This window comes from Aquarana catesbeiana, linkage group LG12, assembly GCF_042186555.1.
Source record: "Aquarana catesbeiana isolate 2022-GZ linkage group LG12, ASM4218655v1, whole genome shotgun sequence".
NCBI classification, from domain to species: domain Eukaryota; kingdom Metazoa; phylum Chordata; class Amphibia; order Anura; family Ranidae; genus Aquarana; species Aquarana catesbeiana.
Window position 1 is genome coordinate 54,194,700 of NC_133335.1, and position 19,135 is coordinate 54,213,834.

Here is a 19,135-nt window from a genome sequence, read left to right on the forward strand (position 1 = left end):
TTATCTCTGTAGGGCAAATAGCAAAAAAAGCAGCAAAGGAACTGAAGGAGAAGCTCCCTAAGGGGACACAGCAAAAAACAGCGTTATTCAAAAAGTTTTTATTCTTTTTCTACAGTATCCAAAACAAAGTTTTAGCAATAAATAGGATCTTAACAGAGCACTTTATTCCTGATCTAATACGTAATGTTCCACCATTGTCTAGTGTTAAGCGATGGTGATTGTTACTGATCTGCAGGCTCCACTCGCCTGTGTGGCCCCCCGGGGCCCCGCTCACACTCATCACACACAACGTCTTATCACATAACACAAAGCTGGCGATAAGGCGAGCTTGTTATTTAAGCCACTGGGGCGTGGTTATCGCAGGTGGGCGTTCATCCGCAGCCTCCTCTCCCGCCCACCTGGCAGCTTGTGAATGGAAGTGGGCGTTGTTTAGCTGCCATGGGCTGTTGGCCGCCCCTCCCCGTTGCGGCGTCCTCTGATCACCGATCTGAGCCGGTATTGGCTGTTGGGGCTGTGACGTGATGCAGCCGGTTCCCGTCTCCTCTGGATATAAGATACCGGAGAAGGTAACAAGGTACTGAACGGACATCAGCTGAGCCGGCAGAAGATCGGAGCCCTCAAGAACCCAACGTAAGATGGCTCTAACTGATCCCCTCCAGCACCCCTGTATTTGGTTTGGTCTATCCTGACCTTCACTGGTAGCAATGGCAGGGGGAGATACCACTAGGGGAAACGAGGGGGTTAACTTGCTAGAGGGCAAAGCAAGGAGTGAGAGCAGCCAGTGTAGGGACGGAGAATACTATGCATGGGAGTCATATAATAGGGACCCTGATCTGTTCTGTGGCCATACACCTCCATTGTGATGCTTCAAGGGGTGTCACCATTAAAGTGTATGAATGGCAAGGTTATTGGTGCCAGGCTTGCTGCATCAGAGGGGTATAGAGGGGCCATTGCTGAATGACAGTAGGCTGCCAGCAACAAGGGTGTAATGGTTTACATAGATAGTCTCAGGAGATATATGCTGTCCTTGGGAATGTCCCTCATCTTCAGAGATAGGCTCATCAATGTCCTTCTACAACTGATGGCTTGTATGGTAAAATCCCTTTTTTGTAATGCATGTTGAATTTCTGATCACAGATGATCAATGTTCTCTGGGTCCTCTTGACATCCATATCATTGCAGAACAGCATCTTAAAATGTAACAAAGTATATTCCAATTTAGACTACTTGGTTGTAAAGGGCTGCTTGGTCTTTTCTCAAAGGGCTCATGCACCGTGTTTTGAGGATATGGTGCTCCATGGTCTCTGCTTAAAGGATTAGTCCACCTATATCAGGTCTTTTAGCGATGCCTTTTGTTTCATCTATCTGGGAACCCAGGAACCAAATCTCTATTAAAGTCCCCAGCTTAGACTTTGAAGCGCTGGTATAGAGATGTGACCATTGGAGCTCCTAAGATTTGTCCACCCAGGACAGATCTTTTTAGTCCTGTGTAGATGTAGTTGTGTAGAGATGTCACCATTGGAGCTCCTAAGATTTGTCCACCCAGGACAGATCTTTTTGGTCCTGTGTAGATGTAGTTGTGTAGAGATGTCACCATTGGAGCTCCTAAGATTTGTCCACCCAGGACAGATCTTTTTGGTCCTGTGTAGATGTAGTTGTGTAGAGATGTCACCATTGGAGCTCCTAAGATTAGTCCATGCAGAACAGGTCTTTTAGTCATGGCTTGGTTTTCTGTAATCACTTCATCAAGGAGATCCAATTCCTGGGTTCCTGAAGTCCCCAGCCTGTCCTTGAAAGCTCTGGTGTAGAGATGTCTACATTGGAGCACCTACATTTAGTCCACCCAGAACAGGCCTTTTTAGTCATGGCTTGGGTTTTCTGTAATGTTTTCCAGGAACCAGATCTGTTTGACAAAGTCCCCAGCTTGCTCTTGTAAGCTCTGATGTAGAGATGTTACCATTGGAGCCCCTAAGATTAGTCCACCAAGGACAGATCTTTTAGTTATGGCTTGGGTTTTCTGTAACCTCTATGGGAATCCAGGAATCGGATCTCCATGACGAAGTGCCCAGCTTGGTCTTGGAAGCTCTGTTGTAGAGATATCACCATTGGAGCAGTTATGATTAGTCTACCCAGGACAGGTCTTTTAGTCCTGTGTAGATGTAGTTGTGTAGAGATGTCACCATTGGAGCTCCTAAAGTTAGTCCACCCAGAACAGGTCTTTTAGTCATGGCTTGGGTTTTCTGTAATTTCATCGGGAGCCAAGGAACCAGATCTCTTTGACAAAGTCCCCAGCTTGCTCTTGGAATCTCAGGTGTAGAGATGTCACCATTGGAGGTCCTAAAATAAGTCCACCCAGAATAAGTCTTCTAGTTATGGCTTGGGTTTTTTGTAATCTCTTTGGGAATCCAGGATCCAGATCTCCTTGAGGTCCCCAGCTCGGTCTAGGGAGCTCTGGGGTAGAGATGTCACCATTGGAGCTCATAGGAGACATCATTCATTAGACTTAGGGGCTTACAATCAAAAATGAAACTGTCAACCTGATAATAACCTTGGGATATATTGATCCTTCCTAGGATATCTGTCAGAAGAAGTATACCTACATTGCCACAGCCAATCTTTTTCTGTAAATGCTAGTGCAAAATGCAGTATATGGTACTCCACCCTGGAGTAGACTAATCGTTTATTAAAGAATTAGTCTTCCCAGAAGAAGTTTTTTTAAGCTGGCTATACACTAGTAGATTTTTAGACAAATGTTCGTATGAGAATTTGTAAGAAAATTCTTTGTACAATCAGTAACTGGACAAATGTCGTTTCGAACAAAAAACACAAACGCTGTTAAAAATTCCTTTGAGAAAAATATCCCATCCCCACTCCTTTGAATTTTCTCATCTCTGTGGTAAAAAAATAAATGTCAATTTAATTAGAAAATCGAACAAATATTTCTAAAAGTATCACTTCAAATTAAGTTTTGCTAGTGTACAGCCAGCTTTAGCTATGGTTTTCGGAAATCTCTTTGAGAACCAAAAAACCATATCTCTTTGATGAAGTTCCCAGCTCAGTCTTCGAGCTCCGGTGTAGAGATTCCTAACAAAGCGCTTAAGAGATGCATGCCATTAAATAATTAGACTTAGCTGAATGCACTCAAACACAATACTGTTTACTCTGATCACCTTGGGGTAGACAGATCTTTGTTTAAGGCCTCATGCACACTGGACGTTTTTGGAAGTTTGTACAGCAGCTGTTTTTGGCTTGACGTTTTTTTCTACAGTCAATAAACTCCCCATCATGTTATCCTATGTGTCCATGCAGACATAGGCTGTTATCGGCAGTTTTTGGCTGGGGACAAAACTAGTGGGTTCTGAGAGGAGTTTTTCAGCTGTTTTCAGCTGTAAAAACTTTCTAACCTCAAAAAAACGCAGATAAATGCTCAAAAACACACCTCACCAGCGTTTTCTTGGCGTTTTTGGTCCATTGAAAAAAAAAACGCTAATAAACGCTATTGCAAAAACGTTGAAAAACTCACTGCAAAGCTACTGGTGTTTTTATAACGTTATTTTAATGTGCAGTGTGCATGAGGCCTCAAGGATTAGTCCACGCAGGACAGGTGTTTTAGCTATGGCTTGTGTTTTCTGTAATCTCTCTGGGAAAACGGGAACCAGATTTCCTTGATGATGTTCCCAGTTTGTTCTCGGAAGCTCAGGTATAGAGATATCACTGTTGGAGCGTCTCGGAGACACAAGCCTTTGGATAATTAGACCCAGGGGCATACATTAAAAACCAAAACTGTCCACCCAGATAATCATTTTGGGGTAGACAAATCATTGTTTAAAGGATTAGTCCACTCAGGACAGGTATTTTAGTTCTGGCTTGTGTTTTCTGTAATCTCTCTGGGAAAACAGGAACCAGATTTCCTTGATGACGTTCCCAGTTCATTCTCGGAAGCTCAGATGTAGAGATGTCACTATTGGAGCTCCTCGGAGACACAAGCCTTTGGATAATTAGACCCAGGGGCATACACTAAAATCTGAAACTGTCCACCCAGATAATCATATTTATCAAGGAGATCTGGTTCCTGGTTTCCAAGAGAGATTACGGAAAACAAACCATAACTGAAAGACTAGGAAACCTGTCAAGAGAGATATACGTGCAATGTCACAGCTAATGTTTCAAAAATGCTAGTGCAAAATGTACTATATGACCCTCTATAGTCTCTGTAAAGGAATAGCCCACCTAGAACAGGTATTTTAGCTATGGCTTGTGCTTTCTGTAATCTCTTTGGGAACCCAGGAACTAGATCTCCTTGACAAAATTCTTAGCTTGATCTTGGAAGCTCAGGCCTATTGTAACTCCTAGGAGACCCAAGCCGTTAGATAATTAGACACGGGGGCATTCAATCAAAACAAACTGTCCAGACAAGCACTTTGGAGTACACTGATCTTTTTCTAGGAACTCTGTCAGGAGTGATGCTCATATATTGCCAAAGTTAATCTCTCTTTCTGAAAATGCCAAGTGTCTGTTTTTTTGGTTGATGCCCTGGCTTCGATACTTCCCCAGTTACTAAGTATACTGATCAGGAGTTCTGAATTTTTTCTTCTTTCATGGCCAGTGAGCCAGGCATATTGGGGCCAAGTGACTAGCATTTTTAACAAGAGATCACCACTGGTAGCCCCATACTTTTTCAATGACAAATACACTTTAGCACAATTATTTGAAACAACCAGGGTTCATCTTGAGGTTGCTAGGGGTTTCTTGAACAGTAAGCAATGTAGGATTGATTTCCCACCTACACTGACCAACAATGCAAGGGGGCAATTTTCAATTAAGCAACAATGTAAGGGGTCACTTCTACAATGACCATTAATGTTAAAATACACCACAATTTTTACTATCTCCCCCTTTTTTTTCTGCAGTTATTATTTACCGGTATTTCAAGAATATTATTGAAATTAGTTTTGCAGAAGGTTTGTAACAAAATGATCCACCTGGGAAATACGCTATGCACACCATATTGCTTATTTTATTTAAAACTTTCTTCAACTTATTGATCACACCATGAGCTGTAGGTATAATCGATTTTAGCAGAGGTTCCCTGATAACCTAAACAAATGATAGGGTTTCCTAAGGGGATGAAAAGGCTGAGAAAGGCTGGTTTAACACAGTAGAACAGCAGAAAAGTGTGCTTGAATTTTCTATTTAGCTATTTGATACTGTCTGACATTAATTATTAATTGTGAAGTGATATCAGTGTGGTTAAGCTCAGTCCTAAGGTCACCTGATGCTGGATTTGAAGGACAGTCCTACAGCAAAGAATGATCTGCCATGGCAGGATCTATATACACATTTTTGAATGTCCTGCTTCAATTTCCAGTCTCTAGGACCAGAGCTCAGTTTACTATACAGGCATATCTGTAGAGGGCAGCTGTTGGAGGGTAGCATAAAACATCATTGGCAGTTTGAATTTATTGTTTGCTTTCTGTTCATTTAGTTTGTGTGCTGATTATATGTAAAACAAAAGCCTAATTTTAGGTAACTTTCTTTTTTAAATTTGCGCAAGGGACAGTACTTTTATTCTGAACTGTCCCCGTGCTGATGCCGGCTGTCATTGTTAAAAACCAAAGTCCTCTCCCCCCCTCTCATAACCCCACAGCTATGATCTTCTGGTGCTGCAATGGAATAATTGAAATGAGGGACCCATGACGAGCATTCATCAAGAGTGCTGAATGTGTCCACCCTTTCTGCCCCTTCTCCATTCGTAAAAGCTGTACTATAGCTTTCTTCCCGCTTGACATAAATGTAAAGAAACACCTTCCCAATGACCACCAATATAAGGAGCATTTTTCCCACTAACCACCAATGTAAGGAATATTCTCCCCACTGACCACCAATGTAAGGAACATTCTTCCCATTGACCATTAAAGTAAAGGGCATTCCTCCCACTGAACACCAATATTACAAGCATTCTTCCCATTGACCACCAATGTAAGGGGCATTCTATCCATTGACCACCAATGTAAGGGGCATTCTTCCCAGTGACCACCAATGTAAGGGGCATTCTATCCATTGACCACCAATGTAAGGGACATTCTATCCATTGACCACCAATGTAAGGAGCATTCTTTCCATTGACCGCCAATGTAAGGAGCATTCTTCCCACTGACCACCAATACAAGGAGAATTCTTCCCACTGACCACCAATGTAAGGGACATTCTCCCCACTAACCACCAATGTAAGGTATATTCTCCCCACTAACCACCAATGTAAGAAACATTCTTTCCATTGACCATTAAAGTAAGGGGCATTCTTCCCACTGAACACCAATATTACAAGCATTCTATCCATTGACCGCCAATGTAAGGAGCATTCTTTCCATTGACCGCCAATGTAAGGAGCATTCTTTCCATTGACTGCCAATGTAAGGAGCATTCTTTCCATTGACCGCCAATGTAAGGAGCATTCTTTCCATTGACCAACAATGTAAGGAGCATTCTTTCCAATAACTATCAATATAGGGGGCATTCTGCCCAAAGACCACCAGTGTAAGGAACATTCTTCTCCCTGGTCTTTGGCACATCTTCGCAAGCACCAGAAAAAAAAAAGTTGGTGGTGCCAAACCTAAAGAGGACTGAAGTTCCTCTTTAAGGATTATTTTTCAGCAGGTGAGTAGATTTGCAATGCGCAGCATGTGGAGATTTGAGAGGGTCCATTGTTGCATGGCTAGCTGTGGTCACAGCATTCATTTATTACAAGTATTTTTAAAGCACCAACAATTTAAACAGCGCTTTACATACTTTACATTCACAACAGTCCCTGCCCCCAAGGAGCTTACAATCTAAGGTCCCTATCTCACATGCATACACATACTAGGGTCAGTTTGGACAGACACCAGAGGATTTCAAACCAGGGACCCTAGTATTGAAAAGCACTATGCCACTGGGGTTGATTTACTAAAGGCCAATAGACTGTGCACCTTGGAAAGTGCAATTGCACTCTGCAAGTGCAGTTGCTCCAGAGCTTAGTAAATGAGGTAAAGCTTCACTTTGCAAAGAATAGCCAATCACATGCAAGGAAAATTAAAAAAAACAGCATTTTTGCTTGCACATGATTGGTTGATGAAAGTCAGCAGAGCTTCTGCTCATTTACTAAACTCTGGAGCAACTGCTCTTGCCTTGTGCAACTGCACTTTCCAAAGTGCACAGTCTTTTTGCCTTTAGTAAATCAACCCCACTGAGTCATATTGATAATGTGTTATTAAAAGTTTGTGCATGCTTTTGGGGCTGCAGTAGGCCTGAATGCCAGCTAAACGTTATTTTTGCACAAAAATCAGGTAAATAATCATTTATATACAATGATTAATAAAATATCACTAAAAAGTGATATTGACCCATAGGTGGAGCCTGGAAGGCTAAATCAGTCCCTGGTTTCTTATACATCTTGGATGCTCCAACAGTGAGAGCTCTCTGCTGTAATTCCCGACTCTGGACATCTGGGAGATTTGCATGTTCCAAATACTCCTGTTACATTCTCCAAAGTACCTTACCAATAGAGTCCCCTAGGGAGATAAGAAACTGTTACTTTTAAAGCTGGCTATAGATAGAGCAATTTCCTTTCCTGCAACACTGACTGTGTTGATGGGGGAATCCCTCCTGCGGAGCCATTGTGTTCTCTCGGCGGGGGAGAGGGGGAAGCTGCCCCTGTTAGGAGCACACAGTGATTATTGCCAGTGGCTATAACAGTCATTAGCAATAATCTCATGAAAAATCCAGCGTCTGGTTGGATCCAAGTTGATAAATCGATCAACTTGGGTGCATTCAGCCTGCCCATGCATGCTTCGAATTGTCTATGGTCAACTTTTATTCTCTAGCATCCACCAAAAACAGAAATACACTATATTGTCAAAAGTATTGGGACACGCACATGAACTTTAATGGCATCCTAGTCTTAGTCCGTAGGGTTTAATATTGAGTTGGCCCACCCTTTGTAGCTATAACAGCTTCAACTCTTCTCAGAAGGCTGTCTACAAGCTTTAGGAGGGTGTCTATGGGATTGTTTGACCATTCTTCCATGAGCGCATTTTGTGAGGTCAGGCGCTGATTTGGACAGACTCGCAGTCTCTACTCTAATTCATCTCAAAGGTGTTCTATCGGGTTTAGGCCAGGGCTCTGTGCAGGCCAGTCAAGTTCCTCCACCCCAAACTCGCTCATCCATGTCTCTATGGACCTTGCTTTGTGCACTGGTGCGCAGTCATGTTGGAACAGGAAGGGGCCATCCCCAAACTGTACCCAAAAAGTTGGGAGCATGAAATTGTCCAAAATGTCTTGGTATGCTGACGCATTAAGATTTCCCTTCACTGGAACTAAGGGGCCTAACCCTTGAAAAACAACCCTACACCATAATCACCCCCCCACCAAATAATTTAGACCAGTGCACAAAGCAAGTTCCATAAAGACATTGATGAGCGAGTTTGGGGTGGAGGAACTTGACTGGCCTGCACAGAATCATGCCCTTAACTCAATAGAACACCTTTGGGATGAATTAGAGCGGAGACTGTGAGCCAGTTCCTGACCTCACAAATGCGCTTCTGGAAGAATGGTCAAACATTCCCATAGACACACTCCTAAACCTTGTGGACAGCCTTCCCAGAAGAGTTGAAGCTGTTATAGCTGCAAAGCCTGGGCCAACTCAATATTGAACCCAGCGGACTAAGATTGGGATGCCATTAAAGTTCCTGTGCGTGCGAAGGCAATCGTGCCAATATTGTAAAGGCAGACATACCAATACTTTTGACAATATAGTGCATGAGTTTTGGGTGGGCTGATCCTTTTAATTGTGGGTTCGGGCTATAAATGAATGTAGATAACGAAGGAAAAATGGGACTTTAAATGAGGTTGTTGACATTGTGGAGGTGAATTGAAAAAAGTACAAATTTATTAATCATCTATGATTAATAAATTTGTACTTTTTTCATTTCACCTCCACAATGTCAACAACCTCATTTAAAGTCCCATTTTTCCTTCGTTATCTACATGTACTAGGAAGGAGGCACACCACATATGTGCCTCATTTAAAGTCCCAAAATTTGAGTGCCTCAAAGTGGAAATAAGGGTCATTGGTGAGAGAAAAGTGTGCCGAGTACTGTACAGGACTGCTGGATAAGCCTGCCGAACAGTGCTAGGACAGCTGTAGCATGACTTGCAGAAAACTGGCGTTGCCTAAGCATTACACAGTCATTGCTCCTATGAAGAGACATCCTGCTGCAGGAAACAGCCATGTAATCATAGCTAGTGAATTTTCATACAAACATACAGTTTTAGGCTGACAAAAGTGTATATGGCTGCTGAAGAACCTGGCCTTCAAGTAGATGTCCAGCTGTGAAGATCTATGGTTTCTCTGTAGCTGTATTGCTGGCCATACAAATGGATATTTTCAGACAAGTTCAGCCACTTTTTACAGCTTTTAACTGGAAACACGCCAAAATAATTTTTGCAAACAATCACCAATGGTTTATATCAACATTATGAAACCATCACAAAAGTTCAGAGATTTCATCTTTTTGTGATTGAAAGTTGGTGGTTGAAATTGCCTAAAAGATTTTTGGTATATTGAATCATATATCATGAAAAGGCCGCTTTGTTTTCAACCATTTTCCAAAGTTTTTTTCCCCGATTGCCTTCTATAAACATACAATTTGGTTTCTAATGCTGCTCTGAGTCTGGGTACAATGTATGGTCAAATCTGTTCTATAATTTCTTGGAATGTTGATTTGTATTAGATATAGTTATGCAATCCTCATAATAATTAGGCCTCATGCACACTGGACATTATAATAACGTTTTAAAAACGGCAGTAGCTTTGCAGTGAGTTTTTCAACGGTTTTGCAATAGTGTTTTTAGCGTTTTTCTGCGTTAGCCTTTTTTTTTTTTTTTTACCAGTGGATCAAAAATGTCAAACGCTGGTGAGCCGTTTTTGAACATTTATCGGCTTTTTTCCAGTGTTTTTTGACGTTAGAGCATTTTTACAGCTGAAAAACTCCTCTCAGAACCCACTAGTTTTGGGGTTTTGGGGACTTTCTCCAAGCTGCACAACTGGCCCCCCAAAGCCAAAAATCTTCATTGCTCTGTCGATTGCAGGCACTCCAATGTCTTCATGCACATGTCTTCATGGCCAGCAGTCCTGCACCGTACGTGAAGCTGGCAAGGGCCCGTCTACAACCCTTGAGTGAGAGAAGAGCACCAGCTTCTGGGAGAGCAAGGAATAAGCTATAAAGTAGTACCTTGGATTACAAGCATAATCTGTTCCAGAAGAATGCTTGTAATTCAAAGCACTCGTATATCAAAGCAAGTTTCCCCATAGGAATCAACGGAAACTCAGATAATTCCTTCCAGTGTCACTGCTAGTGTATGCAGTACCGCATGTGGCCAGAGGTGGGGGGGGTGCCGGAGACACTCGGTGACACTTGGGAACGCAGCATCTCTGAGTGTCTCCGAGCATCACCGGTGCCCCCGCACCTCTGGCCACATGAAGTACTGCACACCTCAGAGGCTTGAATCCTGCTCGTCTTGCGAGACAATGCTTGCAAACCAAGTCAAGATTAAGAAAAAAAAAAAGCTTCAACTCTTCTGGGAAGGCTGTCCACAAGGTTTAGGAGCGTGTTTATGGGAATGTTTGACCATTCTTCCAGAAACGCATTTGTGAGGTCAGGCACTGATGTTGGACCTCTGCTCTAATTTATCCCAAAGGGGTTGAGGTTAGGACTCTGTGCAGACCAGTCAAGTTCCTCCACCCCAAACTCGCTCATTCATGTCTTTATGGACCTTGCTTTGTGCACTGTTGCGCAGTCATGTTTAAACAGAAAGGGGCCATTCCCAAACTGTTCTTACAAAGTTGGGAGCATGAAATTGTCCAAAATGTCTTGGTATGCTGATGCCTTAAGAGTTCCCTTCACTGGAACTAAGGGGTCAAGCCCAACCCCTAAAAAACAACCCCACACCATAATCCCCCTTCACAAAATGATTTGGACCAGTGCACAAAAGACATGAATGAGCGAGTTTGGGGTGGAGGAACTTGACTGGCCTGTACAGAGTCCTGACCTCAACCTGATAAAACATCTTTGGGATGTATTAGAACAGAGACTGCTGAAGATATGAAGCTGTTATAGCTGCAAAGGGTGGGCCAACTCAATATTGAACCCTACTGACTAAGACTGGGATGCAATTATAGAAAAAAGGAGAACAGGGTGGGACTTTGAATGAAACATGCATTCACCAGTAGGGGGGCAAAAAACAGTATATGTAATGTAAATCATATTGAAAATTCATACAGCAAAATACATAATAAAACAGTAAAATTCATCTATATACATATAGGAACATGAATTCCATGACAGTGTGTAGAGGCTTTCAAGTTTGCTTGAAATTACTGATAACCATACAGATATCCATACGAATAAAAATAAAATACATAGTCGGTTTAAACATTGCATATACTAAGGCTCTATGTGTTTTGTGGAGTATTTATATCCACTCTTCAGGAGCAGCAATGTATTTTATTCTAAAAAGTACTCACAACCGCCATGTGGAGGTGCAACCTTGAGAGCTGGAGGCTCCCCTAAGGGCATCTTGTCCAGGAGCTGTGGCAACGTGTGGCACAAGCAGGGCCCCCACATGGCCCCACAAGCTGAGGACAGCTATCCATACATTGGTGGCTCATAAGGAACAGTTGCAGATGGTGGCTAAAGACATCTTGAGTGGCTTCTGGTGTTAGACCGTAAGAAGCCATGGTGTGCATTAGATGAGTGCTAGCCAAAAGGTAAAATGGAGCCATTAAGCTATTCCCTTTCAGATTCAGTTTTAAATGGACACTGGGGAAGATAGCGTTGTGAGATTTATGAAGGCCTGATCATCGACCTGCAAGGCATTTTATAAAAAGGTGTGTGCTGAACCCCCCCCCCAATCACATAGATGTGCTAAAAGCGAATCCATTCATATGAGATGACAGTTGCAGTCTTTGGCTAGATCAGGTGATAATCTTGTGTTGTGGGACCCATGTCAAATCATTGCCTGAGCACTCCAGAGAGGAACATTTGATCAGGTTGGAAAACCTGCCTGAATCGCCATTATTCCCCCATATGACAAGCGTTGCTGGCAGTGTCTGCTTGTCCCACTGTCCTACCTTTTCCATGTTTATAGCCAAGCTAAGCCTGCTAGTCTGTGGCACTGGCAGCTGCTGATGATCCAAAGGGGGCTTGAATCATTGCTGCACAACTCCCCCCCCCATGTTTCCATAGGCACTCTGAATTACGTTATAACTTAACCTTAACCTTATGTACTCTGCTACACTCTCTGTATATCATTGACCATTTATGCAGTGGTAAGTTGATGAACTTATGATATATATAGTATATCTATAACACAAACGCAAAATGGACAGTATTAATGAATGCTGTTGCAGGCCTTAAACTGAATGATTCATCTAAAACTAAATGGTCTCTTTTAATGTGTCAAAGTTCAAATTCACAATGCCAGACTTATGCTAAAATGCCTTTACTCATGCAACAAATACTGACCTTTTGTATTCTTTGACATGTAGGTCATCAAGATGGCATCTAGACTTAAATACCTCCTGGTTTTCGACTTTGATGAGACCATTGTCAATGAGAACAGTGATGACTCAGTGGTTCAGGTGGCACCTGAAGAGGAGCTACCTGACTGGTTACGGGAGACCTTCCAAGAAGGCTTTTACAACCAGTATATGCAGAGAGTGTTTAAGTATCTTGGAGATAAAGGTGTCAAGTTGACTGACCTCAGAGCAGTGTACGAGAAGATCCCTCTTTCTCCTGGAATGCCCACCCTCTTCAGATTCCTGGCCAAGAACCAAGATCGATTTGAGATTATCCTAGTTTCAGATGCCAACATGTTTGGGATTGAGAGCAATCTGAAAGGCTATGGCTATCATTCTCTCTTTCGGAGGGTCATTAGCAACCCTACTACGCCGGAGAAGAACGGATACTTGACTCTAGGTCCGTATCACACCCATACTTGCCCCAAGTGTCCAGCAAACATGTGCAAGAGGAAGATCTTGACTGAATACCTTGCTGAAAGGGCTCAAGAAGGAATCAAGTTTGAAAGCCTGTTGTATGTTGGAGATGGAGCCAACGATTTCTGCCCATCTGTCATATTCACATCCACAGACGTCACATTCCCTCGAAAGAGTTATCCCATGCACAAGTTGATACGCAAAATGGAAGAGAAGCAGAAAGGATCCTTTAAGGCTAAAGTAGTCCCTTGGGAATCTGCTGATGTGGTTGCACAGTACCTCCAGGCTCTCTTGAACAAGTATTAAAAATTAAAAAAAAGCTCACAAGAACACCTTTAGCTTAGAATAGTTACTATGAGTCTCATATCCTAGGCACCATCTTCATGATCAATCCTAAACTATGCAGTTATGTCAACTTTCAACCTCAGTTCTTTTGGATTGGAAAGTTGACCTTTTCATGCCAGTGTTCAAACCTTATGTCTTCTGAAGGGTCAATGGACTGGTTTGCAGAGTTTTATTAACTACTTCTTCTCTGCCATCAGAGTTCTACAAGAATCGATAGCATTGACTTTTTAACATTTTTCACATGTATTGCTAATGCATGACAATGCATCTTTGAAATACCTCACAATATTTTTTTATTAGAATGCTGTAGTAATCCTACAAAGCAAAAAACACCTGGAATGTCAGCCTAATAAAATCACACTGGATCATACCAAGCAATCATAAACAATAGCAAGGGGTGCAGTTATAGTGATTTGTGGGTGGTTCAAACCCCAGCATCAGGCTTTTACCATTGCCTAAACAAATTGTTCAAATATTGACTTCTTCCTGCTTGACAGCTGAGGTTTGAGCAAGTTCTAGGACCTGTGGCCTCTATATTAATCTTGGTATGTGCCAGGAGTTTCTCCACTTCATTTTATGAGACCTGGACCCAGTGGAGAGTGTTAAGCCTGGTACACACGGTAAGTTTGAAAAAAAAACAACTGAGGAGCCCCCCCCCCATGTCAAAACACACCGTTCAGCGCTCATAGCCACTGGCTGATCAGAGCCGATCGCCTGCTGCTTTTCCAGCAAGCTCGTTCGATAGAAGCCGTCCGTGAGATCGGCTTTTGTCAAACAAGGGCCTGTGCACATAGCCAATATTCTGCCCATGTGTACGAGGCTTTAGAGAAACATTGCTCAGACCAGGACTTTCAAGTTGGCAGAACAAAGCAACACAGTGGAAGTATTCAAAGCCCAGCCAAACTTTCAGTTTAAATCCGCCATTTCAATTCCGGGTGCTGGCAGGGGACAAACTTTTCTACCCCCAGGCTGTGATTGTTTTTTTTTAAGGAAATCAAATGTGAGACTTTCCTTTTGATGCATTTGGTATTTATTGAGCTGTTTTAAACTAGGAGTTCAGTTGGGCTTTAATATACTGCATGACCCCCCCACTCCGAACCATCATTCAGGTCCAGACTTAGGCATATTTATATTTATTGCTGCCACACAAGTTATATAACTACATAGAAATACATAGCAATTTTATGCATGAGGATATAGTGCAATACATAATATATGTAGACTGAACTCCAGACTGATACAAAAAAAACTTGTTTTAATGCAGTTATGATCGCATTGATAATCATTTAAATGCGTTTTTTGAAATACAGCTATTCTAAGTACATTGATTATCCGTAAAGCAGCAAAGTGAGAATAGTATTAAGTTCACCAGTGTGCTGCTGCCCCTTCTTTGTCCAATGAACAAAGGTGGGACCTTTACCAATCTGTACTGCTTAACAGCAGTGAAGGTCCGAAACCGGACTTAGGCATTAGTGCCCGCCGCCCGGATCACAAGTACTGTGGATATGGTAAAATGGCAACTATCCTCTGGCAGGTAAAACTAAAAATTCTATATGTATTTGAATTCTGTAGTAAGCTGTTTGCTTGGAGATTCATTTTTAAAACTATGTCTACAAAGGACTTTTATTTTTCCTTATATTTAACATAGACTCAAGAAGTCTTGTTTTTTTTTTTCTTTACTATTTATCTTCTATCAGATATACTCTCATTCATACATCTAATGTGTGCTTCAGATTTTTCAGTTTTGACAAAGGCATATGTGGTCTAAAGTTATAATGAGCACAAATGTAGGATAACAACCATTGCCAGTCTTTCATGATGTAGTAGTTACAATGCCTAGAGACTTGAGTATCAGTCCATTTGGTAGTCACATCCCACCATCATCTCACCTATATGGCTATTATCAGGTAAGCCGGCCATAGATGGTTCGAATCTCGGCCAGCTCAGCGGGGAACTATCTAAGGGCAGGCTGATTTTACCCAAGTTGATCCTTCGATCGACTTGGGTACAACCAGCCTGTTGTGTTGTTGTTTTTTTTTTTTTTTTTTTTTTTTATGGGATTATTGTCATGGGGCTATAGCCGCTGGCAATAATCACTGTGTGTTCTCCTGGCAGGGAAGTCCCCCCCGCCAGGAGAACACAATAGCTCCGCAGGAGGGATTCCCCCATCAACACTGTGTTGCAAATGGAATCTAGCAATTTTCTTTCCTGCAACCCGTGGTTGCAGGAAAGAAAATTGCATCATCTATGGCCTGCTTTAATCGTAATAGTCTTCTTTTTTTTTTTTTTTTATAACCATGCATGGGTTGGTTGTGTTGCCAGTGGTCAACTCCTAGACACTGAAAATCCAGGCATGCATTGGAGAACATTTACAGCATTCATTTACACATCCCTGGCTTTGAAAAATCTTCAGGTACTGTATTTTTTTAATAAGAAACCACAGACAGAGAACCGAACAATGTATTTTAACACTTTGTATTTATATATTTATTGTAACTGAAAAGTAATATTTTATTTTTCATCAGAGTTGTTAAAACCTATTGCACAGACCTTTTTTTTAATAGATCAAATGTTTTCCTGTGAAAAAAGCTTAGTGGTTAGTACTGTGGCCTTGCAGCAATGGGACCTTGGATTCAATTCCCACATGGACTCCACCTGTTTTCAGTTTGTATGTTCTCACAATTGTAAGGGGTTCCTGCAGGTGCTCTGATATGCTTCACAACTCAAAAACATACTGGCTTCTAACTGAATTGTCTGCAGTAAATGTGGAAGGTATGTTTTGGGCAACAATGTAAAGTGAAAAAAATATATATATATATCTCTCTCACTATATTGTCAAAAGTATTGGGTCACCTGCCTTTACAGGCACATGAACTTTAATGGCATCCCAGTCTAAGTCCGTAGGGTTCAATATTGAGTTGGCCCACCCTTTGCAGCTATAACAGCTTTAACTCTTCTGGGAAGGCTGTCCATAAGGTTTAGGAGTGTGTCTATGGGAAGCAAGGTCCATAAAGACATGGATGAGCGAGTTTGGGGTGGAGGAACTTGACTGACCTGCAGAGTCCTGACCTCAACCTGATACAACACCTTTGGGATGAATTAGAGTGGAGACTGCGAGACAGCCCTTCTTGTCCAACATCAGTGCCTGACCTCACAAATGTGTTTCTGGAAGAATGGTCAAACATTCCCATAGACACACTCCTAAACCTTGTGGACAGTCTTACCAGAAGAGTTGAAGCTGTTATAGCTGCAAAGGGTTGGCCAACTCAATATTGAACCCTACGGACTAAGACTGGGATGCCATTAAAGTTAATGTGCTTGTAAAGGGAGGTGTCCCAATACTTTTGATGTGTGTGTGTGACAATACTCTTTTTATGAATCCTGAAAATATAATCCTGAAATAAACTTACAGGCTTAATTATTAAAGGGAAACTTTTTTTTTAACGTTTACAATTACATAAACTAATCGTTTATATATTTTTTCCATGCCCAGTATAACATCTTTATTTTACAAATAAACATTTAATAAAGGATGCTTCCATAATTGTTATGCAGGGTTTGGTGGGCTTTCTAATAGAAAAGCCTAGCAGCAGTTATTTACTTTGTTGACGGCTTCTTTTTAATTGAAACTACATAGAGAGGTTTGAGAAGACAAAGGCTGGTGGAGAGGAATTGTGTACCTAGGCCGGCCATAGACGGCTTAGCCACTTGGGTACAATCAGCCTGCCGGATTCACTTGTGATTATCGCTAGCGGGTGCTATAGCCGACAGCGATAATCACAGGCTTCCCCCGCCTTCCCCCGAGCAAACAATTGCTTGGCAGGGGGGATTCCCCTGTCAGCACTGTCTGTGTAGAAGGGGAAATCGTGCAAATTTCTTTCCTGCAACCACCGGCACCGTCTATGGCCTGCTTTATTCTGACTCACTCCACTGTATTTATAATAGAGCATTATAGCCTGGTGAATTAGCATTCCCATTATGGCATAAAAGTAAAACCTGCAGTCGGCAGACTGGAGCTCCATCTGCTGCCTACAAATGGTAAATTTGAAATATTTTTGTGTAATATGTCCTAATTACTTGACTATAAATATTTTTGTTACTGTCCATTAAGGGACACAGGATTCTAGTAATTCTTAAAGTGATATTAAAGGTTTGTTTGTGTTTTTTTTTTTTTTATATATAATAAACATGTCTTACCTGCCTGCACTGTGCAATGGTTGTGCACAGAGCATCCCCAATCCTCCTCTCCTCGGGTCCTCCGCTGGCTCCTCTCCCTTGACCAGTGCCCCCAATAGCAGGCCGCTTGCTATGGGGGACTGGTGCATGCGCGCTCACAAGCCCTGCTCTAAGCATCCATAACACACATACAGCCGCGACTCGGCCCTGCCCCCAGGCTTCCTCTGCTGTGTCAGCCAATGAGGACAGAGCGAGAGACCCGGGACAGCTGAGGCTCCTGTGCACATCACTAGATCGAGAGGGGTCTCAGGTGAGTATTGGGGGAGCAGCACACAGAAGGTTTTTTATGCAGGAAGGTTAAAAAACTTCAGTCTTTACAACCACTTTAAGCATTTAGTAGTTGTTCAAGCTATTTTCTTATGGTTTATGATTGGTTGTACTCTACCATTCGTTTCAGGTAGGAGTTTCCCCTTAGTGATAAATACCTGTCCTGGTCTCAAACTCCTGGTTGATCCTTGGTGTCCTTACTTAGGTTGTGGCAGTTTCCATATTTTCTTCTTCCTTCCTCCCTTTTTTTTTTTTTGTATCTAGCTTTCGTTCAGGCGTGGACTCATCAGATACTCCTTGATTTCCACTTCAGTTGGATCCCTCAATGGCTGTTTCCTCGTTCTCATATAGTGTGCTTTTGGGCATCCCAGATAGCTAAGAATTAGTACATTCCTGTGATCGTCAATGGACAGTAAAGAAAATGTTCATATTTACTATAAAACCTTTGCTTTGAAGTTCACTGAGGGACACCGGGGCAAAGATAAGGTGGTGTTAAGACCCAGAGCCTCCTCAATTCCCAAGCTAGTTTTGGCCTTTTTCGCCTCAGTCGGGACATTGTTCTTCTGTCTCTCTTTCCTGCTCCAATATATAGGAACAAAATTTTGCTTTACTGTCGGGATGTAGTATGTGAATTACCTCGCAAGCCACTGCTTTCGTTACAAAGACTACTCTTTTTTTTTTTTGTTATCTCTGATGGTCTACGTAAAGGGGAACCAGCTTTTTATTCCACCATTTCTTGGGCAGATCATTGTTTAAGGTTATGGTCTTAAGGTTTAGGTTTCACCTTTTTCTGTTAAAGCATACTCTACAAGATCTGTCTGTGCCTCTTGGGTTTTCGTCATCAGGCAACTGTTTCCCAAATTTGCAAGACCACCACCTGGTCTTTTGTTCACACATTTTCTAAGGTTTACCAGGCAGATGTTTAGGTCTCATCTAATTATTATTATTATTATTATACAATATTTATATAGCGCCAACAGTTTACGTAGCGCTTTACAACTTGAGGGTAGACAGTACAAATACAATACAATTTGATACAGTAGGAATCAGAGGGCCCTGCTCACTTAGAGCTTACAATCTAAGAGGGAAGGTTAAGAGATACAAGAGGTAATAGCTGTGGGTGATGTGCTGATTGAGAAGATAAATGTACAGTTGTTAGGTGGGGGCCAGATAGGCTTCTCTGAAGAGATGAGTTTTCAGGGATCGTCTGAAAGTGGATAAGGTAGGAGAAAATCGGACGGATTGGGGAAGAGC

General features: G+C 42.1%; 1 protein-coding gene across 1 annotated transcript; it reads left to right on the forward strand.

The window, feature by feature from the left end:
* Positions 1 to 479: 479 nt before the first annotated feature.
* On the forward strand, positions 480 to 16,623 carry PHOSPHO1 (phosphoethanolamine/phosphocholine phosphatase 1). Its single transcript, XM_073607815.1, has 2 exons — positions 480 to 630; positions 12,587 to 16,623. Exon 2 carries the CDS (start codon positions 12,596 to 12,598, stop codon positions 13,337 to 13,339), a length of 744 nt encoding a protein of 247 aa, XP_073463916.1. The 5' UTR covers positions 480 to 630; positions 12,587 to 12,595; the 3' UTR covers positions 13,340 to 16,623.
* The last annotated feature ends 2,512 nt before the right edge of the window (positions 16,624 to 19,135 follow it).

Excerpts from the sequence above, each read along its gene's own strand:
- PHOSPHO1 (XM_073607815.1), top strand. The coding sequence starts at position 12,596 with ATGGCATCTAGACTTAAATACCTCCTGGTTTTCGACTTTGATGAGACC.